The 24,580-nt window shown below is 43.0% G+C and overlaps 4 protein-coding genes and 1 long non-coding RNA gene across 6 annotated transcripts in view; 2 read left to right on the top strand and 3 right to left on the bottom strand.

Annotated features, from left to right (window-relative positions):
• Nucleotides 1–11,736, bottom strand: part of LOC115483008 — a 48,849-nt gene extending 37,113 nt beyond the window's left edge. Inside the window, exon 1 of the long non-coding RNA XR_003944200.1 lies at nt 11,096–11,736. This is a non-coding gene — a long non-coding RNA (uncharacterized LOC115483008). The remainder of the gene's footprint in view (nt 1–11,095) is intronic.
• Nucleotides 11,737–12,304: 568 nt separating this feature from the next.
• LOC111602059 (transmembrane emp24 domain-containing protein 2) lies at nt 12,305–13,670 on the top strand. Its single transcript, XM_023318972.1, has 3 exons — nt 12,305–12,563; nt 12,624–12,958; nt 13,021–13,670. The coding sequence occupies exons 1-3, from the start codon at nt 12,422–12,424 to the stop codon at nt 13,168–13,170; spliced, it is 627 nt and encodes a 208-aa protein (XP_023174740.1). The 5' UTR covers nt 12,305–12,421; the 3' UTR covers nt 13,171–13,670.
• Nucleotides 13,671–13,969: 299 nt separating this feature from the next.
• On the bottom strand, nt 13,970–16,115 carry LOC111602040. 2 transcript variants are annotated; one of them, XM_023318947.2, is made up of 5 exons: nt 16,049–16,115; nt 15,555–15,819; nt 15,342–15,486; nt 14,283–15,271; nt 13,970–14,213 (listed from the first exon to the last, which is right to left on the bottom strand). In XM_023318947.2, the coding sequence occupies exons 2-5, from the start codon at nt 15,786–15,788 to the stop codon at nt 14,001–14,003; spliced, it is 1,581 nt and encodes a 526-aa protein (XP_023174715.1). In that variant the 5' UTR covers nt 15,789–15,819; nt 16,049–16,115; the 3' UTR covers nt 13,970–14,000. The 2 variants fall into 2 exon arrangements, with proteins under 2 accessions (XP_023174715.1, XP_023174714.1); XM_023318946.2 differs by lacking the exon at nt 16,049–16,115 and having other exon boundaries at nt 13,971–14,213; nt 15,555–15,913.
• A 288-nt stretch (nt 16,116–16,403) lies between these two features.
• On the top strand, nt 16,404–18,663 carry LOC111602057. Its single transcript, XM_023318970.2, has 4 exons — nt 16,404–16,716; nt 16,787–16,931; nt 17,000–18,006; nt 18,071–18,663. The coding sequence occupies exons 1-4, from the start codon at nt 16,537–16,539 to the stop codon at nt 18,251–18,253; spliced, it is 1,515 nt and encodes a 504-aa protein (XP_023174738.2). The 5' UTR covers nt 16,404–16,536; the 3' UTR covers nt 18,254–18,663.
• Nucleotides 18,664–19,253: 590 nt separating this feature from the next.
• Nucleotides 19,254–22,352, bottom strand: LOC111602037 (microtubule-associated protein RP/EB family member 1C). The gene is made up of 2 exons (XM_023318942.2): nt 22,264–22,352; nt 19,254–20,956 (listed from the first exon to the last, which is right to left on the bottom strand). Exon 2 carries the CDS (start codon nt 20,554–20,556, stop codon nt 19,435–19,437), a length of 1,122 nt encoding a protein of 373 aa, XP_023174710.2. The 5' UTR covers nt 20,557–20,956; nt 22,264–22,352; the 3' UTR covers nt 19,254–19,434.
• Nucleotides 22,353–24,580: the final 2,228 nt, after the last annotated feature.

The raw sequence follows: 24,580 nt of genomic DNA, 5'->3' as shown, positions 1-24,580 counted from the left end.
CGAATTATTTCGCTGCTGTGCATTCCCCGTGCACTCCCCCCTACCTTTGCCGCTCCAGAGACTCAACGGTGGGATTTGTTTGGCCACCGAATGTGACAGCCTGACATAGTCCACCTTCGAGCAGAGACAGAAGCCGACAACATCCCAACTGCCAACTGCCAACTGCCAACTGGCCTGGCCATAACTGTTAGCTCCCTGATACCTGCACTTGCACCCCTTGCCTTGCCTGTCACTGAGCTTATGTGCGTGTGTGTGTTAGCAGTTCAGGTGTTGGTGCCAAAGGGCCGCTCATGTATTTCGCTCGGATTCCCAGCGCACGGCTCACGGCTCACGGCTCAAGGCGCACGGCGCAGGGCCCACGGCCCAAGGCTCACGGCTCAACTCTCCAGGTTTATCTGCTGTTTATGATTAATTGTTGTCTGCCTGGCAGACAGTGAGAAGTCGCCAGGCAAGCCAAAGTAGATTGCCGCCAGCACAGAGGACTTGGCCGGAACGTGACTTTGTTTCCCTCCACAATATGTACACACATACACACACAATGTCCTCGCTTCGCTGGCTTGAAATATAAGAAAATAGCTTACGCAACACTCTTACACCTAATTAAAAGTTTTCTCCTTTTCTACGTGAAGCATTGTTACGCGTGCGCAACCTGAGATATGATCGATAAGCGCTAAATATGTCAAAGTTGATTGTAATAGTTTATAGATATATAGGGTATATTTAGATATACATTTATTCATATTTTAAGCTGAAAATCTATGCATAAATGCATTTAAAACATAGCATAAAGAAGCTTTATATGGATTAAAATAATTATGAAGCATGATAATTATTTGAATTTTGATTAAAATAATATATTTTGATTAAATAATATATTTATATCTACAGCAGTAATTCATTTGTAATCTATGGATTTTAGGCCTATCGATAAGTTAATCGATGTTGGTATACTGATATGATATACAGATATATACAATAACATGAATGTATATCGATTTTGTTGAGATAGAAATGCAAAAATGTATATCGATAAGTAATCGGCGATTAATTTATACTCATTAAATATGTAACATTTAATAGAATTGTCAGGAAAAATGGCAAACAATTAACAAGCGAATTGATAATGTTAAAAATTCCTGCGCTTAATATATCGATAACAAATTTAATATTGTTGTAATTAGACTTCGACATCACTGGCATGATCTAATATTCTTTTACGAACATACAACCATAATTATTATATATATTAAAATTTATTATTATTTTAAATATATCATATTTGTACTTAATTAGATATATATTATAATATTACATAGATCGATTATTGTACAATTTAAAAAATGTAATAATTGATTAAATGAAAAAAGAAGAAATGAAAAAGAACAAATAATTAACAAGCTAATTAATATTATTACAAAATGCCTTGATAAATATGTCTATAAAATATAGTGATATATATATCGATAAAAGTATCGATAATTAATTTCAGCTTGTTCGGGTAGAACGTCGATGTCATTGGCGTGAGCTTATAGTTGAAAGGAAACAAAATTATATGATATTATATATGTTATATTTATATTTAATATATATGTATATCGATAATTCGATAGCCGTAAGCAAACTATTGATGTAAGTCATGTCATATCGAAACAGCAGACTTTAAAAAAAGCAAAATAATTAAAATTTTTATAGACAACATTGCGGTTGGGAGAAAATGTAATAAATAATTGCCCACGCAGCAAGCTGCACTTGAAAAAATTTCAGTGCGAGTTTCGCATGTGAGTGGAGCTCATTTATGCGTCCAGTGAATGGATGCACTTTGTCATCCAATGAGTACTCATTGTTCACTTGACTTTAAGTGGAACATTCGTTGGTTGGTTGGCTTCGTTTGGTTGGTTTGCCAGCAGATAGCACTCCCAACCTGCACTTCAGCTGGGATTTTATGAGACAGTTTCGGGTGCCCATAACTCAGTTGGTGAATTGTCAGTAGGGTTGCCCTACTCTCTATTTTTTATTCATTTCATATAGTATATTTATGTATATATATATATATTTGGGTGTGTATAGTCACGACTAGTCCAATTTCAAAGTACATTTTGTGACCCACACAGAATTTATGAAGTCGTTTTGTTATTAAATTTGAACTGACCAGCTGCGGGGAGAGTCCAGAGCAGCGTTCGCGCCACTGTAATCATGGGTAATGGCTTGCACATATATATATATTTATATATATATAAATAGCTACGGCTAACCGGCTAACAAACTTCATGACAGTCGAGTTGATTGGGCGTGGCTGTGGGGCAAGCAACTTGGCGAGAACCGTGCGAGACGCTGCGTTGAAATAAAAATGAAATTTATTATTTATTTATTTCGTTATCACTTTGTATGCGACACACAAAAAATACGATAAATAAATAAATAAATAAAAGAAAGAGCCGCAGCGAAACGAAATGAAATGGAACGCCGCTAGCCGAGGGTGGGGGGCTAAGGCTTGCGGTGGCAAACTAAAACTCGAATTTAGATTGAAACTTGGGCGAACGTTCCTAAGCCCGCAACATTTATGAACTAAGCCAACGAACCAAACCGCAAACTGACAACAGCCCCCAACCCCCCTTGCAGTTCCACGCCCCCCCCCTTGACTATGCCTATGCGGCCAAGCTCCGCTCGCAAAAGGAAATAAATGTAATAGTTCGTTGCGTATCGCTTACGCTTGTGCGAAGCCGTCCCCAACTAAAAACTGTGGCACGCAGCTGCGATTAGAAAAAGGATACACGTAATTTTGTACTTTCCGACATGGTTTTTACGAGCTAGCCTCGACGGCCGCCCCACAATAAAGGTTGCCGCCGCGCCGGAGGTGAGGTGACAAGTTGGCGGTTATTATTATGCCATACGCTTCTGCCGCACCGTTGCCCATTCGCATTTACAATGGATTTGCCTGATGTTGTTTTTGTTGTTGCTCTTTATTCGGGATAGCAATTGGATTTGAATTGGTTTGGTTTGGTTTGGCTTGGCTTGGTTTGGTTTTCGGAGTTGGAGTAGGAACTGGAAACGGAACTGGGGCCAGCTTTTGCCCTTTGGGAGTTGACAGTCGCCTTTTAAGGGTTTTTTTTTTACCCTACAAGAGTGTATCTAGATGCTGTTGCTAGCTGTGTAACGCTTGCAAGAAGTCAGCTTTCTCTACAGTCTTTTATGTATCAGTCTAGACAATTTGCCAATGTCTGGAACTACTCTCTCCTCTGGAGTTCCAGTTTGATCAGCTTCTTTATTCATTTTAAATTATGTTTGATATGTTTGGATCTTAACTATTATTTTACATATTTTCAGTCACTCACTGTCTCTCCTATAAGCTCAGCTCTTAGGGTATATAATATTCGACTTCACACAAAATATTTTCTGCTTTTTTTGTTGGCCTCGCTTTCGGCGACTCGCATTGATGGCATTTTTAATGGCTTAGCGGTGTCTAACTCGTTGCCGATTCGTTCGTTAAGGTTTATTAGGGTCGGGTCTGTCAACTAAGGTCATGTGTGTGTCCCGTGTCTGGGGTGCAGACATGTTAAGAGTGGCGCTAAAGAGCAACACATTGTGCGACAACAGCAGAAAACAACAACAAAATGCTCATAAATCAGTTTCAGTGGTTTCGTCGATAACGATTATTACATTTTGTCGATAACACACTCTCGCACACACACACAAGCACACATATGGGAGCAATCTCATTACAGTTAATGCATTAAAACTTACAGTCCAATTGACTACTTTAGCTTGAACATTCCGATTGATAATAGCTAATGAAAACGAAGTGTGGCTATTTATCGATAATTTATCTAGCATCGATCCAGACACTGATCGATAACACCAGTATTGTAGTAGGGCACACAATGAACAGTCCGTTGCCAGCCGTTCGTGGAGTCCTTGAGTCTGTCTAAACTATTTGGGCAACAAAGTTTGCCTCTAATTACTGTCGCGCTACATAACTCAGGCAACTTTCGCATTCAGAGTCGCAGTCGGAGTTGTAGTTGACGTTGCAATGGCAATTTCTTGTCCTAGCTGCCAGCCAGCCAACCAGCCCTTGCATATGCCGGTTGATTAGCATGGCAGTTGCCGGCTACGTTGAGGCCGTCGTCGTGGCTGCCATTGCTGCTGCTGCTACTGCTGGTGGTACTGCTGCCAGTTGAGTTGACTTTGTCATTTGGGTATTTTTGAGACGCCCCGCAGTTGCCGAGACCTGCTTCAAAGTTGAGGCTTTGCTGCTGGCTGACTGCAACTTTACGCTAAACGTGAGCGCGACGCCAAATGAAAACTTTTCAATAAGCTAAACACTTCAAGCAGACAGACGCACTGACAGTTGGACTGCCAGATGGGTTCAAGGGATGGCGGGCATGTGGGCCATACTGAAAGGTAGAAGGCGAAAGTACTCAACTGGCACAGCAGCGGCTGGCAAACTTGACTTTTGCGTGCTAATGAATTCGAGCGTGGCGCATAAAAATGTTTTTGCAAGCGCACAAAAGTATGCAGCAATTTTTGGCCACCACGACCTGGCCCTAGAGCTCAACTGCCAAAGAAGAGAGAGAGAGAGCGAGAGAGATAGGCAGAACGAGAGCGTCGTGGCAGGCAGACGCAGACGAGGCTTGTGTGCGTGGCCCAAAGTGCAAACGGCACTCCAGCAACTCGAAACTATGCATTTAATTGATTTCAAGCGCTTTAAGCAAACAAATAGTGAAAAGCAAACCAATCAAGAGAGAGCGAGGTGGCTCAAGTTAAGGGAGATGCGAGTACTGAGCGCTGAATGCAGCTCACGCTTCAAGAAACAAACATATTAGCATAAGACACACACACACACACGCACACAAACACGCGCGCGCCTGCAAATGTCAATGGGTGTGCTGCAACAACAACAAAAATATAAAACAAAAAATTTCTCTTAGAGTGCAGCGCAGAGAAGTCAAGCGAAGCACGCCCAATGGAAACTTTTGCTACAGCAACGTCTGTGTGTGCGTGTGTGTGCTTGGGCGTGTGTGTTAGCTGTGCTATGCAAATAGAATTGCATTTAAATTAATCATACGCACCGTGTGACCATGTGTCTGTGTGCCCGTGTGTTTACTTGCACAACACAAGCGCGTGTCGGTGTGTGTGAGTGTGCGTCTAGAGGCAAAGGTAAAGCAAACGCTTGCACTTACCAGCTTGAGCCATTCTCCCACACTCTCTCTCACTCTTTCTATTTGCGAGTGTTTGGCATATTTGTGCAATTTGCAAAATTGCTTTGCCGTCGAAGTCGCAGAGCTTCCACTGTCGTAGACTTATTATTATCAACATGATTATCATTATCAAGGCGATCATCAGCAAAAGGGACATCGTAACGGTGCCCATCAGGGTCATCATGATGATAGAATGCCCTGCACAAGCTGCTAAATGCTGAAATTCAAGTGCTTGCAACTTCATGTGACTGTCAGCGCATAAGTGTGTGTGTGTGTGTGTGTGTGTGTGTGTGTGTGTGTGTGCTTAAGTATTGCACACGAAAATAAGGTTAAGAAAACGCAGCATTTACACACAAACACATAGAGAGAGAGAGGGGGAGAGTGAGTGAGTCGCCTTATAAGCACGACCCCGGGAGTTGCTTTACCTTAATTTATGTGTATGCGCTGCTTACAGTTTGAGCAGCACTGCAAGAGCTTCCAGGCATGTGTGTGCGTGTGTGTGTGTGTGTGCACTGTTTCGGGCGCATAAATCAGCAAAGCAATGGGAAACGCTTAGCTAAGCAAGCAGCGACTGCCACAACAACAATAACTATAAATTCAAGCAGCAAAAGCCGAAATGCCACAACGACAGCTTTAATACTCTAACTCTAAGATAAGCCGAAAGAGACATTTCTGTATAAGTCATGAATATTGAAGAGAAACCTAGACTCTGATTAGTTTCGACTGAAATCGATAACAAAAGAGCAGCTGCTCTTAGTATCGTATACAATTGAGGCATTCCCTTAGCCACTTTCTGTCTCTCAATTGTAGTCAAACAAAAGCAACCAGATTGAGCTGGTAACAAAACAAAAGCGTCAGATCGGATTTGCTGCATATCGTTAGCAGGGCCTTCAGCTTCCTTCCTTCAGCAGAGGCTTCAGCAGAAGCTTCAGCTGAGCCTACAACAGATCCCTTAGCTGAGCCTCCAGCAGATCCTTTAGCTGCGTCTACAACAGATTCTCGTCCGCACTGATAACCCAAGTCTAAGACCCAATTGCTCGCCATAAATATCTTCAATTTGGTAGTGTAAATGCTGCAAACAGCAGTCAAACTGAATGTTAACTTTGACAGCAGCATTCAATAGCAATTGTAACGATAATCGAACTGAATTCCCTTTGCCTTGCCTATTCCGTTTTGCTTCCCATTCGTAAACGTTTGCACTTCATTTTTTTTTAACTAACATCTAGGTTTCATGTTAACTGAGCATAAAGCTCAGCTGCAAAGCTCAACGTCTGCCAAGTCCGTCTGTGTGTTGCAAACGCCTCGAGAAAGTTGTGAGACTTCTTGTTAATGCATAGCTGGCAGCTGCCTTTGACAAGCGGTTGTTGTTGCCGTTGCTGCTGCTGAAATTATGCCAACAGTTTTAGTCGGTTGTCATGTGCAGCGATTACCGTTAGTTGTAATCGTTGTTGTTGTTGTTGCTGCCTCCGCTCCTGCTGCTGCTGCTGCTGCTGCTGCTGCTGTTGTTGCCACTTGACACTAAACGAAAATGAAACCAAAATTGTTGGCCGGCTCGTCAACAACACGACCAACTCGCGCTACAGTTTCTCGAGCACTTCTGGAAAACTAGTTAAAGTACTTTAAATGGCAGTGGCCGACTAGCAAATACTCTCTCTCTCTCTAACCATACTAAGCTATTTTATGTATTTCGAAAGCCTTTTGTATCTAGTTTTGATCATATGCGATAAGTGCTTGGAAGACCTAACTTGCAATCGATATCGATACTTTTCGGGTATCGAAAAACAAGTGAAAAACTTAAACTGCATTAGTTTTACAGTTTGTGTTTTGCTCAGAGGAGCTTTCTTCAAACCGATATTTATCGATATCATAGGTGCATGAACATGGCATTAACGGCCAAGTGCACTGATTGACGAACTTACAACCATGCCCAACGTTAACATGATTGAGTATACGGACATACGAGAAAACAGTTGTGCCGGCAATAGATAGAAGACGAATCAGTGCCGCATAGATCGATCCATGCGAGCGCAGCATAGATCTTAACCTCAAGCTGCATTCAAGTTCCACAAAACTTGTCTACCCGTTTCCACCTTAAATGGTTTACAGGATATTCAAACTGTTGTGCGACTTTAGTTTAGTGCATTGCCCCGACTGGTTTGCTCGCTCCCACACGCTTTGTCTTACTCTAAATCTCTGTCTCTCCACCTCTGTCTCTCACTGGTTCCCTCTCCCTCTCTCTCTCACTTTGCAGTTATTTATAGTTGTTGCTCGTTTGCTGTGCGTATTTTTAATAAGTTGATTTTGCCGTCGCTTCGGTTTTATTTTGCATAAATTATGCAAGCGCCTGTCATTTGTCTGCTCTAGCACAACAAGGACAACAGCATTTTAAAGTTTGAACATCACTGAGAAACTGTTGACGTGTGTGTGTCAGTCTGTGTGTGTGCGTGCGTGGTTGGGTCGGCGGGTGGAGTGTTGTTTTATAAATTAGCTGAGCCAAATTAACTTTAATATATGTGTGTTTAAATGTTGAACAAGTGTATGCCATTTTACCCCCACTCTTCGCTCTTGATACCCTGCACTCATTAAACATGGCCAGCATGAAAGGGGTATATTGCAGATGTAGATAACATGCCATACTCTTTAAGCTACGCATACGTTTCTGGGTCACTCAGATACAGCACTTCTTTTTCCAACTTATCGATAAATATCGATATTCGTACACCATTTTATCATATACTTTTGTATCCTGCACGTTCTATTATATTTTATCACTCTATTCCTATTATCAATTATCTTGATAGATATATTTTAAATACAGTTTTCCTCTGCATGTTTAATAGCTACGTACACTAAATTTAGTTTGAAAAATTCCATATGGGGTTGCAGATGTAGGATTAAAAATTGTATGTAGATATACCTCTCAAAATTTAGAGGTATCTTTGCATTGAAAGATATTCATTATTTTCCCCAACTGTTAACTTGGGGTAGACGTAGAATCACAACAGCTGGTTGCTCGCTGCAGGGTATCTTTCAGTCGAGCAGTTTCCTTTGGCGCACTATTACTTGCTACTATTTTTCACTGGTCTGGCATTTATCATTTATAATTGTTTGGCTGTGTGTCAACCATTTGGCTATTGCGGTCTCCTCCCCACTTGGAGCGTGCTGGCTCTGATGATGAAGTGGGAGGGATGGCGGATAGCGGATGGTGGATGGCGGAAGGGGCGTGACCATATTCTTTGTGCATTTCACATTTTGACACTTTGACATGCATTAAATCAGTCAAGCGTTGGCCACTTTGAGCTCCATGACTTTGCGGTACAGCTGTCCGTCTCACTTCCGCCAACGCTCTGCGCCTATGCTGCTGCCTCTCTCCTTCTCTCTCTCTCTCTCTCCCTTTCACTCCCTCTCTCTGTCCCTGTCCCTCTCTGTCAATGTATCTTTATCTTGCTCTCACGCGCTGTCAGTGCTGCAGCAGAGTTTTAAGGTGACCACAGTTTGCATATTTAATTGCTGCAGTTTTAGCTGACCATTTCATATTAATGAGCCAAACCAATGACGACTTTTGGCCCAAATGAGCATGTAAATGCTTCAAAATCAGGTCCTTCATATCATTTTGAATGTAACATCCAACACGAAATACGAACTAATCCCAGACTTATCTCGCTCACACGAACTGCAACTGCATTTCAAATTCGACTTCATAATAAATTAATCAAAGGAACAATTGTTTGAATATGCTAATACGAGTTAACCCTCTGTTCTGCGGGAAAACAAGCCACTGTCAATGACAACCTATTCATAATCTTCTTGTCAATGCATTAACACGCATGTCAAATATTATGCACCTGCAAGTTGAGCCTAATATCAAAATCATAAAGTATCAGCTACAAAAACCCACCCCGATGGCACCTCACGGAGGCGTTGCCAACTTGGTGACATCTTCCTGTCACAATTACATTCACTTTTAACATTTGCTGGACAACCACTTATCAAAATGCAGTCGCTGATAGGCAAATAGAAAAGTGGTAGCATTCTTTTGTTGTGCCTCTACCAATCTCTCTTATGCATCAGGTGTATTTCCTGTATCCCACTCTCTAACACCATATGTGAACGCTGTTTGTGCTCCTCTTTATCATATGTAACTTCACGATATTTAGTATATATAGTGTGTATATACGTTGCGTCTCTCTCACTCATTTTCTATTGCAAGGCATGTGATATATATATGTAGACTCACCATCTCCCTCTCTCTTTCTCTATCTCACTCTCTCTTCCACTCTCTCCCTAATTCTCTCTCTCCCTCTCTTAATCATTTTATCTCTCTCTCTCGCTCTCTATCTCTTTCGGTTCCTATCTATTTTACATTGCTCAATACTTCATCCCCCTTCCCACTACATGTTTTCCTCACTTTCTCTCCCGCTGTTTCAATCAATTTCACCCTTACTTTTGCCTTCTTACCCTCACCTTTCTCTATCTCTCTAACTTTATTACATTGCTCCTCCCTCTCCCCTCTTTCTGTCCCGCTCTCTCTCTCTCTCTCTCTCTCTCTCTCTCTCTCTCTCTCTCTCTCTAATTTAATTATCTCTCATCATCATCTCTGTTTCTCTCCCTTTCACAATCTTCCCCCTACCCTTACCTTCAAAGTCTCTCTGTCTATCACGCTCTCGTAAGCTTTCTTTCTCTCTCCCTCTCTCTCTTACACACACTCTTTAGCTCAATTCAACACACTTTTGCATTTTCTGTCTCCCTCAACCACCTGTGATGCGTACACCTCTTTTCCCCCTTTTTCTCTCTCGTCAACCTTTCTCTCCCGCTCCCTCGCTCTATGCCTTTCGTTGAGAGATCGCAAAGCCGAAGGGCAAGGTTATGACCAGGCGAACCGTTAAAATTTATAACATTTCGCCTAGTCGATGCTTTTGAAATTTATGTGCATGTAGTTTCGAAATTTGTATATATGTTAATTGCGACAAGGGAATAACGGTGCCAAAATATGTACACGAAATTTATGGATAAAACATGGCAATTGCTTTACTCGCTTTATTTATTTATTTATATATGTATTTATTTTTTTTTTTTTTTGCCTTTCTTCATCTTCCTCTTCGTTTTTTCGCTTAACATTTTCGACTTGTAGCAATTTATCATAATTTTGCTTGCTGCTTTTGTTGTTGCTGTTTTTGTTGTTTTTTGTTTTGCCTTTGGCATAAATCAGGCGCAAATGCAAACTCCAAGACGCAAGCAAAGGCAAAGGCAAAGGCAAAGGCAAAGGGGAAAGGGCAAGGGATGGATTATGTAGCCTGCCTATAGTTGTTGTAGCTGCTGTTGTTGCTGCGGCTGCTGATGCTTCTGTTGTCGTTGCCTTCGGCTTCATTTTTGTAGCTACCACAAGGCGACATTAAATAGGGCTAAGCAAAGGCAGAAGAAGCAAAAGCACCAAAAGCGCCAAAAGCTGCAACATTGCGTTTCGCGTTCGTGTCACTGCCTAATGCTAATTACCGTTACCCTTTGACAGCCCCAATTACAGCGCCCAAATTGAATCTGTTTTAATTAATATACGCCGACATTATATCGCAAATTATACGACGCATAAACGAAATGAGAATTGAAAGCGTGACGTTTTTACCGTTGCGAACGCTCGATCATAGGACGTTCTCAGCTAACGATATTTCGCTGCCGTTCGAAACGAGCTAACGGTACTTCGCTGCTGCCACTGCTGCTTGTCGCCTTCTCATTAAATTCTTGCTGCTTAACAGCGCTGCTTAACGGTGCTTGGACCATAGTTTTAAATAAGTAAAGGCACAGTGTGATCAAATGACAACATATTGCAAGCAAAATCTTAGGCGTCGCAGAAAAGTATGCAATATCAAATATTTATTTAGAGCATGTTAAATGTTGGCACTTACCCCAAAGCCTTTGGACAGTGTGCGTGCGGCGCTGCCAACTGTTGGCAAATTTATGCGCTGCTGCCGCCGCCGCTACTGCTGCTAGTGGTGTCCGTGGGGGACAGCGACAAAAGGACACGGCGCTAAGGACAACGTGTGCAAATGAGTTTTGTTTATGCGCGCCGTTCGCGGGGCCTGTCACTTGATTTATGGTGTGACCAAAACACTTTAAGATGCTGCGGCGCCACTCTCAGCTTATGGGCTTTATGGCCAACAACTGTTGTTGCTTTTACTTTTGCTGTTGCTATTATTATTGTAATTGTTGTTGATATCAGTGTACAAACTATAGTCGCTGACTGTGGCGGCGACGCCGTCTGCACGTGGCGCCCAAATCAGTAGCCATGGCATCGGCCAGGCTTTGTTTTTGTTTATGATTTGGCTGAATTTCGTTTGTTCGCCCACAGCTGGACCCTTGTCACACCAGAACAAAAATAAACTTTTAACTTGATTTATCTATGTTTTTGACACTGCACTCGCACTCGACCACAAAAACAAAAATTAATAATATTAATTGAATATGCACGTGATACAAGTCCTGTATTTGTTTTAGGCGTGTTGATTATATTTTTCTGTTGCTCTTGCGTGCCCAGCATCCGATTGGCTTAGAGGTTTACAGCTAACTGTAGTTTAGCAGATTCAAAATCAAGTTCTCTCCATCGTTATTTGCAACATCAGAAAATCCCAAAAATACCTGCTAGTATTAATAGTATTTGGTATTTTTTCTGAAATATCGATAAGAAACTATAGTATGCAGCTGTTAAATGTCTGTTATGGCATGGCGCACTCTGTTTGTTTCAAATGATATCACATTACACATGCAATTTCACAGTCAATAAAGATTAAACTATTTTATGCTTTGATTAATTGATTGATTAAGACTAGTAATATTAAAAATGATTAACTTAAATCATTTTAAGCTGAAATTAATATATATATAACAGAAAATTGATTTAACCTGACTCTCATTCCCTCAATATTTAGCTAAGAAAGTTAATTATGTAAGCTTTTTATTTATTACGTTCATTTCAATATTTATATTCACTATTCACATTTAAAAACTATCGAAGATCTTGCACATTTATGTGTGCCCGTACCGTATACTAAATAATATACTAGTATTTTCTTATGGCAATTTGCACTAAATTCAGTACAGGTCGATAACACGATAAGCACGACAATTACGATTGGCAATCGACACAAGTACAACTACGTGGCTGCCGCTGTTTAGAAAATATACGTCAATTTCCACGGTAAAGAGCGAAAATCTACTTAAACAAAGACGCCAGAATGCAAAGAACGGTAGCTAAAGTACTGCTAACATTATGCGGCCTGCTAATCCTATCAAGAGGCAGCCAAGCCTTCATTGTCAGCGTAGATGCTCACAACGAGGAATGTTTCTTCGAGAATTTCGAAGGTGGCACTAAATTCGGTGAGTAAAATCCGTGTAACAAGCAAAGTTCATTCCATTATTAACAGTCGACATTGGCAGGCATTACGTTCGAGGTGATCGAGGGCGGCTTTCTGGACGTGGACATCAAAATAACCGGCCCCGATCAGCATATTATGCACGAAAGCGAAAAGGAATCATCTGGCAAATACACGTTCGTTGCGCCCGCTAAGGGCGTGTACACCGTGTGCTTCAACAACGAGCGCAGCAGCATGACACCCAAGCTGGTCATGTTCTCCATCGAGACGGGCGATGCGCCGCAACGTGCGCCAGGCGCACCCGGCGAAGAGGAGGTGGGCCACACCAAACTTGAAGACATGATCCGCGAGCTTTCCGGCACGCTAACCAGCGTTAAGCACGAGCAGGAATACATGCACGTGAGTACCTTTTGCTTGGTCAATATACAACATGTTCCACTCACACTTAATGCGTTTTGCAGGTGCGCGACAAAATACATCGATCGGTCAACGAAAGCACCAACTCGCGTGTCGTCTTGTGGTCCACATTTGAGGCATTGGTGCTAGTTTTGATGACCGTCGGCCAGGTGTATTACCTGAAGCGCTTCTTTGAAGTCAAGCGCGTCGTGTAATACCAACTACTCCTCCTCGTTTGTGCGTGCGTGTATAGAGCGAATGTGTTGCAGTCTCAGCCTAATTTTAATACAATTAATTAAATACTTTTTCGTAACAAAATTTAAGCAACATGCTAAACACTCAACTTTTCAATTCATTTACACCTATCCCTGTCCCTGTTACTGTTGACTCGTCTAGCCACACACAACACATTGACTGTGAATAGAAACAGCCAGCTCTACGGGCATCTAGCCTAGTCTATATCAAGCACTTCAGCTCATTCAGCTTGTACATATTCCTGTCCCATCTTTCATAGACCTCTTAGTACCCTTGAGGCGGGGTAGCAGCCTGGCAGAACGTATGTCAGAGACACTTACCAATTTAGTTCGATTTGAAAATTTTGTACCTTTAATTGCTTTGGTTGATGTAGCGCGACTTTTATTTATATATAAAGCATATATTTAACATATTACAATCAGTCTAATAGTTTCTTTTCGCGCAAGTTTAAATTTTAGACAGCTGAGCTGCAATTTCGAGAAATTATTAGTATTAAAAACTTAAAATTCATAGTTAAATGCATATTTAAAACAATAAATAAATCGTAGTTGAATTTGAGCAGATTCACGTAACTTGCATAAATATGACAAAGATAAGGCTCATGGAATAAAATTGAGATATATATATATATATATATATATATATATATATATATATATATATATATAAATTATATATATATATATATATATAAATTATATATATATATATATATATATATATATATATATATATAGGTATATATCTATATGTATGTCGTTACGACAATATTATAACAATAGATTAAATGCTATTCAGCAACGCTTTCGTTGGGAGTCTCTGCTGCTGCTGGCTTGTTGAGCAGCATCTTGGCATAGTCGGATATGTGGAGCACTCCATGTTGCATGGACGCAATGTGCAGGTTGATGCCGCTTATGTAGTCCTTGTTAATGTGCGCATTCTGCAATTCGGTTATGAGCGTAGAACAGGCAGCAGCCGGATCGCCAGTGCTGACGAGCATTTTCTAAAGAGAAAGAGAGAGAGAGATAAAGGGAGAGCTGACCATAGAAAAATGAAAAGCTAAAACACTTACCGCCCAGAACTCGTTGCCCGGCAGGGCGTTGCCATCCCAAGCGTACGTGACAAGGGGCAACATATCCTCCTTGAGCTTGTCAGCCGGATTGCGCACCGAGATGTGCACCTTGATGCCGCCCTGTGGATGCGTGGGCTCGGCAATGCAGGCGCCATCGAATAAGCCACCCCATTTCTCGAGATGAAACCAGGAGAAGTGCACAGCGCCAATGTGTGTCAGACGTGCACTGAGCGCACGCATGCGCTGCTCAAAGGTCTCCAAGAAAATCTCCTCTTGCTGCTTGGATACCTTCCAAACGCCCAGGCCAATGCCGGTGACATGGATGTACGCCGGTTTGCCCGCACGGGCGGCACGTGCCTCCGCTTCCAAGAGCAGAGTATCAAAGCTGATGGCATAGCGCTTGCCCATGACCACCTTGTCAAACTTGGTCTCTCTGTCCAACTGTGTGAAGCGCTGGCCATCTGCCTGCACCTCGTTGTAGAGAAAGTCCTTGGGCTCCTCGTAGAACTCGCGCCATATACGACGATAATCCTGCGCACGGTTTTTAGCAGGTCCCGAAAAGCCGTAACCTTCGTCTTCTGTATTTTGCTCCGGCGTTATGGTTATATCCTGGCATTCCATAACATTGCGTCGCTCGAACCGCGCACCAATCAGCCCCATAATGACGCCTTCCGTCTCGATAAGTGACTTGTTCTGCTGCACACGGCCGGCATTCGAGCGCGACCCATCGTTGATGAATTCGGAATGGCTAGAGACGTAGAGCAAAGCCGACAACTTCACTTCATCATAGCTGAGCACGTCCTTTAGCACCAGTGGAGCAGTCTCCTCGCTGGTACCAATCTGCTCAAAGCCCCCATAGTCCTTAGTGCCGTCCAACAGATAATACGAATCGAGCGCACCGAAGAAGTAAACGCAACGTTTGTCCAGCAAACGCTGCACAAACTCCGTCAGTGTCAGATGCTCATAGACACTTTGCTCCTTCGAATTACCTGTCGATCGATTGTAGGATTAGACAAAGATTAGGAGCTCTATCTCCCTCTCCGTTAACTGGATACGAACCAAACTTATTCTTATGCTCCAAAAAGTTCATGTAAAGAAACAAGGTCAGCTCGTGTATAATGGGATACGCGGACGCGATTTGCTCGCGTATGAATGGTCTACGCTCAACCGGCTGCGACTTCACCCGACAATTATCCGTGCCGAACTGTAAAAGCAGAGCATCGATGACGTTACCTATAAATTTGAAGATTTTCTTTACTTAGAACCGCTTACCGGAATGGGAAAGTTATCAGAGATCGACATAAAGGCATCCAAGTCAACGGCATCGGGCTGTTGGCTGGGCTTCACCAGCTCCGAGCACAGGACCAACTGCTGCCTTGCGAATTCGCTGAGGACCGGCACGTGTCCTGATGCCGGGTTGGGCCAGACTTGTGAAATGCTATCACCGACTGCAACCATATTTCGGAATTGTAATTTTTGACCCACGTCTTGCAACACTTTGCGCATTATCGTCAAAATTCTGCCAATCTGTGAACGACTGCGCAGAAATAAAAAAAAAAAGAAAATTCGAACTGTATGAATGCCGGCACGAATGTGGGCATATATATATCTCGAAAATTATATTTAGTGACTGTCAGTTGGCCAGTGTTCACAACGCACGTTTTGCAGTATTGGAAAGCGTCAGCAGCTGCTATCTGCTTAAGCCGCGTATGCAGCTCTTCAAGCAAAAGTCTATGGGAATTAACATACAATGACTAACAACTTACCTTTACTAGTATTATGGAGTATATTAAACGTGCTCTATAATATTAATTTCTTGATGTATATTTAATCAAATCATGAAATGAACTGTGTTAACTACGTAAACCAGCTTACAATACTTTCTTTATTTGTTTGCCCACCACATACGCGGCAAATTTCACCATACTGGAAATATATCGATATCGATATGCCCAGACTAATATATACCCTTGACTTCAAAAGTGCTCACAAAATTATCAAACTAGCCGCAATACTTAAAGGTATTCAGTTATTAAAATACCAAAATGTATTAGATTTCGTACTTTAATTAATAATGAATGTAGTACAAGCTAATTGCTTATTGCCCACAGCAGTTGTCGTGCAACAGCCAGTGCAAATCAATATACCCGCTATGAGCTCTGCGCTTACAGCGTATTTGGTCATTGTTTATAAAAATGCCGTCCGCCACAGAACTTTTTATTAAATACAATTGTGAAATTGAACAATTGACAACATGTCCGCGTTTGGAGCTGAAGTCGATGCCATTTGGCCACCAGTGGAAGCTGCAGCACAGCCGCTGACTCCATTCGGGCGACAGCTGCTGGAGAAATGCAAATCTGTGAAGCAACCCGATCCAGACGCAACTGTCGACCTGCGGTCCTTCATGCGTAAATCTACCGCCTTTCCGCTGGAGGTACGTATTTTTCCCTTAACCAATCCCCAAGCGCTGCCACCAAACTTAGGGAAATCAATCATTTTCACAGTTCGGTGTCGAGACGTGCCGAGTGCAAAGTCAGCCGAAGGATCGCCACGAAACGATTGGCCGGCAGATTGCCTCCGTCTATCCGCTAATACACGAGCGCACCTTGGCGCTCTACCTGAACTACCTGGAGCACAAGGGGCAGTGGGGTAAGCGATTGAGTGAATCACATCTTCTGTTGCAAGTGCTTAATGTGAGATTCTTCAATTGCTCGCAGGGAACGCTGTGGAGCAGCGCGTCTATCGGCAGCTGTCGCTGGTCGACTTTGTGCAACGTCTCTTGAGTAAGCGCTGCGCCAGCTTCTTTGCTCGCAATGATAAGTTCTTGTTGCTGACGGGCGAGCGTGGAGCCAGCGGCTTCGAGCCCATCGGCAGCTTGGAGGAGCAGGCGCCGCTACAGCTGGAGCATGTGCTCAGCTATGATGACGTGAAGTTGTCGGCCCTACTCTCGGTCAGCTCGCACACGGAGTTCATCAACGAAGGCGAGCGCACCAATTGCGGCCGGGTGACCCACAATCGCAAAAGCCTCGAGCCGGAAGGCGTGATTGTGGGTCTGATCGGTGCGCGGCTCTCACGTCGCAATCTTATGGAGTTCCAGGACATTGTCATAGCGCGTACCCAAAACACCACAGAGCGTGGCTACGGCTTTCCCGCAGATGCGCCTGCCAACACCCGTGCCGAGGACTATCGTCGGGTGTGGCGCAGCTTCTACGAGACGCGCGACTATCTGCGCAACGATGTGCAAATCGATGGGAAACGGTTTGGCGTGTCGGGCAACAAGCAGGATGTGTTCGACAATCTGGTCATGAAGCGCCGCTATGCCATCAGCTTTGACATGTTGCTCCTGGAGGCGGAGGCACGCGCCGCTCGAGTGGGCAAACAGGCGTATATCCACGTCGTCGGCTTTGGCCTGGGCGTTTGGAAGGTGGCGCCGCAGCAGGAGCAAATCTTTCTCGAGACCTTCGAGCAGCGTTTGCGTGTGCTCAGCGCTAAACTAACCCACATTGGTGTCGTCCACTTCTCCTGGTTCAAGCTGGAGCGCTGCGGCGGCATTCACAATGGCGCAGTGATCAAATCCTCACGTCATCCAGACGGTGGTGTCCGCGTGCATCTGTCGAAGCGCAATCCGGCACAGAAGCTGACCAGTCCGGAGCATGCCAACATGCTGCTCGTGGTGTCCTATGCCTGGGATGGCAATGCATTGCCCGGCAATGAGTTCTGGATGGTAAGTAGTCCACCACATCCATTGCTCCTCCCTTAATTCACAACGAATTGTCTGTTCTCTGCAGAAAATGCTGAAGTCAACAGGCGACTCATCCACAGCCTGCTCCACCCTCATCGCCGAGCTGCACAATCCCCACATTAACGAGGACTACTGCAATGGCCGCAATCTACACATTGTCTCGCCCAAATACGGCGTGCTCCACATATCCGATTACGCCAAACGTGTGCTGGCGAGCAAATCTGCTTAGATGTACCATACGCATTGTTAAATAGAACATTGAATGACATATTTTAATGAGATAGAAACTGTTTTTAGCTTAAAAACAAATTACTGCATTTAACTTAATTATTTATTGTGTTTGAATTATCTTAAAAACTTTGATTAATTTCCTTTGTATCAAATACAAAAACCACACAGCCTTGACTTTATAAGAGTTGTAGCTTAGCTAATAAATGTGTCCGTGGGTGTGTGCATTCGCTAACTGTAACGTAAAAAAATCCCTCGTGTTGCCTTTCCTTATTGAATTACCTTAAATATATTCATTTATGAATTTTCTATCTCGCAGTACAAAATATATACATGAAAATCCATAAATATAGGGTGTGTGTATTTGCTAATATAAACAGAAAATCTCTCGTATTCACTATCAAAACTAAATTGCCGTAAATATATAAATATTTTGTATGTGGAAGTAAATAAATGCAAATATTATCACAAAAAAATACATAAGCATAAGTCTAATTGATTTTTACTGGAAGCTATAAAGTGTAAAAGTTTCTCTAATTGCCTTAAATATTATTTTGTTTCTATATAAGTCTATAAATAAAAATATGCTTTTTGGCTAAGCTATAAAGAAAAAGTGGGTGCATGTCATATCCCTTTCTCTATTGAATTACTTTAAATAGTTTCATTTATGCATTTTGTATGCCACATGTACAATTTTAGCTCATAAATATGCTCTAGCTAATCTATAAATGTAGGGTGTGTGACTGACTAAGCTAAGTGGGTGTTAAGCGAATCCCTTACATATCTTCAATTGAGTGCGTGTATTTGCTTTAACTTAATTCACAACTACTAGCATTTTATAAGATTAAACTCTTAGAATAAGAATCAGCATGCAGAACATTTTTCGACTGTTCTAAAAGAATATGCTGGTGCGTGTCTTTGCTAAGCAATTCGCCGTGCCCATTAGACGTTATGGCAAGTGTGCCATGCTAAGATCCTAGTTACTATAAAAAGCAAACCCATTTAAGCATCTGAAAAGTCTATTTATTTTCAACGCCGTGTAGGTGAAACTTGCAGGATCGTGTGCAGCGGCATCTTGTCCGGGTGGGCGGGTTGTTTGCTGTTGTGTGGCCCCTTTGTCAGGGTGCGATGTAACCACACCTCACCCAAAAACCGATCCGCCAGCTGCCCGTCTGCTGCTTACTAACTCTTCTCGGCGCCTGGAGTCTTCTTCGGCATGAAGATCTCCAAAAGGCGAAAGAATTTCGAGGTTTGCGGCCCCTTGCTTGACGTTCCCTCCTTATTCTCCTCAACCTTCTGGTTCCTGTCCGACCTGTCCACCTGTCTCACGAAAGTAAGGTCGCTGCGCGGCGACAGTGAGCCGGGTATGGGCAGTATAAGATATGGCAGATTCTTGATGCGCGGCACCAGCAATTCCGTTGCCGACTCCAGAAGCGAATGCGAACGCTGCACAACCGGGCGCATCTTCGGCTGCCTCGGCAAGCAAACATCTTTCGCTTGACGCGCCTGCAGTCTGGCCGTGGCGGTCCGCGGCATAATCGGCTGTACCCGCACGGCGCCCGGCGGCTGCTCGTTTCTTGCCGCCGTAGCAGCCTGGCCTCGTCTCGGCACAGCTTGGTGCACTCGAAACGGAGCTGCGGATAGCTTCGAGCTGCTGCGCTGCACCCTTGGCGTGGTTCGAGTTCCGCGCGCCGATTCCGGCTGAGCGCAATGCTGTCGGCGGTACGGCGCCAGCTGTTTGGTCGAAGCGCCATCGCTGTCGGGGTCCATCAGGAGCGTTTTGCTGCGCGACAGCTTGGCCAGCCTCGGCTCGTACTGCTTGTATGGCGAGACGGAGCGGGCGCGAGTCGCGCTGTACAGACTGGCCTGACCGATGGCGATGGGCATATAGCCGCGCGCCTCTAGCGGATCGTAGTTGGCGGGCAGCTCGTCAAAGTTGATCTCGTAGAAGAGCTTGAACCACTGGGCGAAGGCGTAGTTGTCCTGGAACCGGCCCTTCACCAGCAACTCTATGTCGATGGGCGTGTTCACGTGGACAGCATTGAAGCTCTGCTGGAGCACGCGAAAGTTCTCGATGTACTCAGTCGGCTGGTTGCAGACGAACTTCACCTTGTGCAGGCGGACGAGGCCCGGGAACAGGATGTCCATCAGGCTGCAGTAGGCGGCCCCAGTGCACAGCTCCTCGATCTTCTGCACCTCGCTGTTTATGGTGCTATTGATCCATGATATAATCTCGTTGCGGGACCACTGCTTCGAGTTCCGTGTGTAAACCACGTTTGTCGCTCGTGGTCCAAGCGGCGCCATAGCTCAAATACCCTCTAGACAGATATCTATATATCTATATATATATACACATATATATATGCCTACCCAAGCTATAGTACCCTCGTATAATCCTAAATATCTAAGATATATAAATATATACTTCCGTCCTTCACCTTGTCCTACTGTGTCGGGCCCAAATGATTGAATGCGTTTCGCTTTTTATATTTCCCTACTCTAAAACTATTGATGCTAACGAAGTGGTAAAAGACAACTGAATAAGACTATAAAAATCGTATTGAAATTAAAAACTAAATTACATTTCCTAAATTTCCAGCCGAACACAAAATCCGAATAGAAAGCAGAGCGACGCCAATGCATGCGATTCGATATTCTTGAGGCCAGCGGGTGCATTAGCTTCGATCGGATGCGTTGCTAAGATCTGCAAAGAGAGCGGAAGAGGGGAGAGGGGAGAACTGCATTAGTATTATAGATCTGGGTACTCCACTACTACCAACTGTTGACCCTGTTGATGTTTGTTCTGCTTGGCATATATTTCTCGGCAAATATTCCAATCGGAGCCAGTCTCTCATCCCTCTAACCGTCCTGCGGTTGACCGACCAAATTGTGCGAATGGCGTCACACTGAAAGCCAGTCAACAGCATGGAAAACAAATGCAATTTAATTGTAAAGCCATTCCCGAGGCTCTCTTGGCCCACCTGGACGTCGATTTCGTCTCTTTTGGCTTTGTTTTATTTGCATTTGGCTTCTACTTGTGTTTGTGTTTATAAATTTTAATTGATTGCATTCAAAAACAGAAATTCAATTTCCATTTCCATTTTTAGCCGTGTGCAGTTGGGAGATAGAAATAGAAAGAGAGCGAGAGAGATAGAAACATATCTATTTGCACGCACAGCCTGCTGTCCGGCATATCCGACTCTTTATCGCCTTGAGCTCCATAAAAACTAAAACATTAAACACACCTGTCCATTGTTTTACCTGGCTTCACCTGACCTAATCGATATTTCCCATTTAATATTAACACGTAAATGGGATACATTTAATGTGTAATTCATTTATTCCAACCTCCCCATTTATTCCAACTGTACCTCTATTCCAACTGTACCTCTATTCCAACTGTACCTCTATTCCAACTGTACCTCTACTCCAACTGTACCTCTACTCCAAACTGTACCTCTACTCCAAACTGTACCTCTACTCCAAACTGTACCTCTACTCCAAACTGTACCTCTACTCCAAACTGTACCTCTACTCCAAACTGTACCTCTTTCCAAACTGTACCTCTTTCCAAACTGTACCTCTTTCCAAACTGTACCTCTTTTCCAAATGTACCTCTTTTCCAAATGTACCTCTTTTCCAAATGTACCTCTTTTCCAACTGTACCTCTTTTCCAAATGTACCTCTTTTCCAAATGTACCTCTTTTCCAAATGTACCTCTTTTCCAAATGTACCTCTTTTCCAAATGTACCTCTTTTCCAAATGTACCTCTTTCTTTTCCAAATGTACCTCTTTTCCAAATGTACCTCTTTTCCAAATGTACCTCTTTTCCAAATGTACCTCTTTTCCAAATGTACCTCTTTTCCAAATGTACCTCTTTTCCAAATGTACCTCTTTTCCAAATGTACCTCTTTTCCAAATGTACCTCTTTTCCAAATGTACCCTCTTTTCCAAATGTACCACTTCTCCACAACCCACATCTACTCAGTGCAATCGTCACTCAATACTCACCAGATAATGTTGAATGGCCGCATAATCTACCTAATCTAATGTGGGCGAAAGCAAATATTAAAAAAAAAAGTGATAATAAAAAATTTTGCTTTGAGCTGTGTATTTCTCAATCTTACTTTGTAGACTGAACCGAAAGCGAATTCTCCCTCGCACACTCACAAAATCTCGGTGACAGCGATGCCAATGCCCAACTGACAGAGAAATTTCGAGATGTTCGTCTGACAAGGTGGATATATAACTTTAAATATATAAATATATATGTGTAAAGCTCTATTCATAAAAATAGTAGTGCTGTACTACATCAAAATTCAAACCCAAATGAAACGATAGTCCTTGCGTTGAACAATCAAGTGATGCCCACTTTTTGAGTGGAATAGAATGCAAATTGTAGTATAGTCGTATAGTATAGTCCCGTTAATTTCGGTAAAAGTTAGTTCATAGAAATAGTTGTGTATGCATCCATTTCATACATTAAAACCTTTTTTTTAGAACATTGCAAGCTTGCTTATGCTCGCTCGCTCAGCTGAAAGGGTATATTGGCTGCTCCGCCAATGCTCGTGGGTAAGCTTCTTATAAAGTCTCCACATTAGAGGCGTGCCTGGTTGTAAATACCTATAGATATCAACATTTTGAAGCTGAAACTTCAAAATTGGAAAATTAAGTCGTCAAGACTTATTATCTATGTCTGAGTTAAGAACTCACCTGAAGTCTATTGGAATAATTTGGATATGCCATCAGGTTGGGCTGGAGATTTCTCTAGTCTTACGGAAATATCTACAGAAGCGGGTTATTGATAACCACGTAAGACCCATATGCCGCAGCTGTAGAGTGCTTGATGGCCAATTGGTATTCCCCTGCCACTGGGTCGCTCCTTGACCGAACAGCTCATTAAATGCAATGCAACACAACAGACACACACACAGACACACACACACACACACACACACACACACACACACACACATGCAAAGGTGAAAGGGGAGTTCGATTGTGGAGCAGCTGCATTATCGCTGGAATTTGACAGAGCTGAAACGAGTCGAGCAGGCAAATGCAGAACTCATCGTGGGGCACGTTTCAAATTTTTCATTTTGTTTGAAATAAAAATGTGGCAAATGTGGCAAATTCAATATGTGTGTGTGGAGAGTTTGAAATATACCATGCCCAGCCTTGACCTAATCAAACCGATTATCCAAGCAAAATATTTACAGCTCGCCTGAAATGCGAAAAAAACACTTCAAAACATTTACAAACAACACCTTGAATACCCTGTAAGCAGCAGCAACTGGCTGGCTTAGCTGAGCTGGGTGAATTTATTTAGGAATATTGGCTACACGGCATAGACTCCTTAGTCCAGAGAGATCTTTCATCTCAGCGCTTTACGGTTACCTTCGCTTTGCCCACCTGTTGAGTACGCTTTTCCCTTTGCACTGGGTCGGGCCTGGCTGTTTATAGGGTATTCACAGTTCAGCATGGCCGCATTCGTGTCGTGTCTGAAGAATCTTTGAGGAAAAGCAAAAGCTTCCGTTCGCAATCCATTAAAAGGCACAAATGGAGAAGTGCGAAATAACAAATGAGACTTAAGCAAACGAGAAACAGCCAAGATTGCGGCAGTCGGGCGTTAGCGACTGCTCAATGCTCGTTCAGGCGCCAAAAGCATGAAAGTCTAGCTCTGGCTGTCGAGGAGCTCAGAAAACTTGAAGATTCTAGCTATATGACGTTGGAGAATCGGGTTCTTTAATACATAGATAATATGTATATATAATACTATATCTCTAAGCATTGTATACCCGAGTATACAGGCTAAGTTTCAGCTGTCTAGCTTACATATGTATAGGGCATATATTGGGCATATCAGACGGGTTTGCTAAAAACCCATATACTCTTTGCGCTTGTCGAACGAGCATCAATTGATTAAAAACGAGTGCATGCTATCGAGAGTGAGGTTAGGTGCAACTAAGAACAATAAATAATCATAAATATACGAATATTTATTGCCAAAAATCAACAAAAGACAAAAGATTTCAAACAAAGCACAAAAATATATGAAACTTGAGCATATTTCAACAGTTCATAATCAACATATCGGCCATAAAGCACGATTGCTGCAGAGCCCAATGAATTGTTTGTCTATCTGCTATACATTTCATATACTTAACATGTGTATATGTATGCGTGAACGGATCTGACAGTTCTAAACGCAGCCAGAAATACTCATACTTGAATCGGCTGTGGCATTCCAGTGTATGTGTGCCTCTCTGAAGAGCAAAAGTACCGCATCGCTTGCCTTCCAATGCTCTTTGTGGGAAATTTGCGCTCT

The sequence above is a fragment of the Drosophila hydei genome, unplaced genomic scaffold, assembly GCF_003285905.1.
Source record: "Drosophila hydei strain 15085-1641.00,03,60 unplaced genomic scaffold, DhydRS2 tig00000250-arrow-arrow-pilon, whole genome shotgun sequence".
Taxonomy (NCBI): domain Eukaryota; kingdom Metazoa; phylum Arthropoda; class Insecta; order Diptera; family Drosophilidae; genus Drosophila; species Drosophila hydei.
Note: the sequence above shows the minus strand (reverse complement) of the source record. Positions and strands in the feature narration are given on the sequence as shown.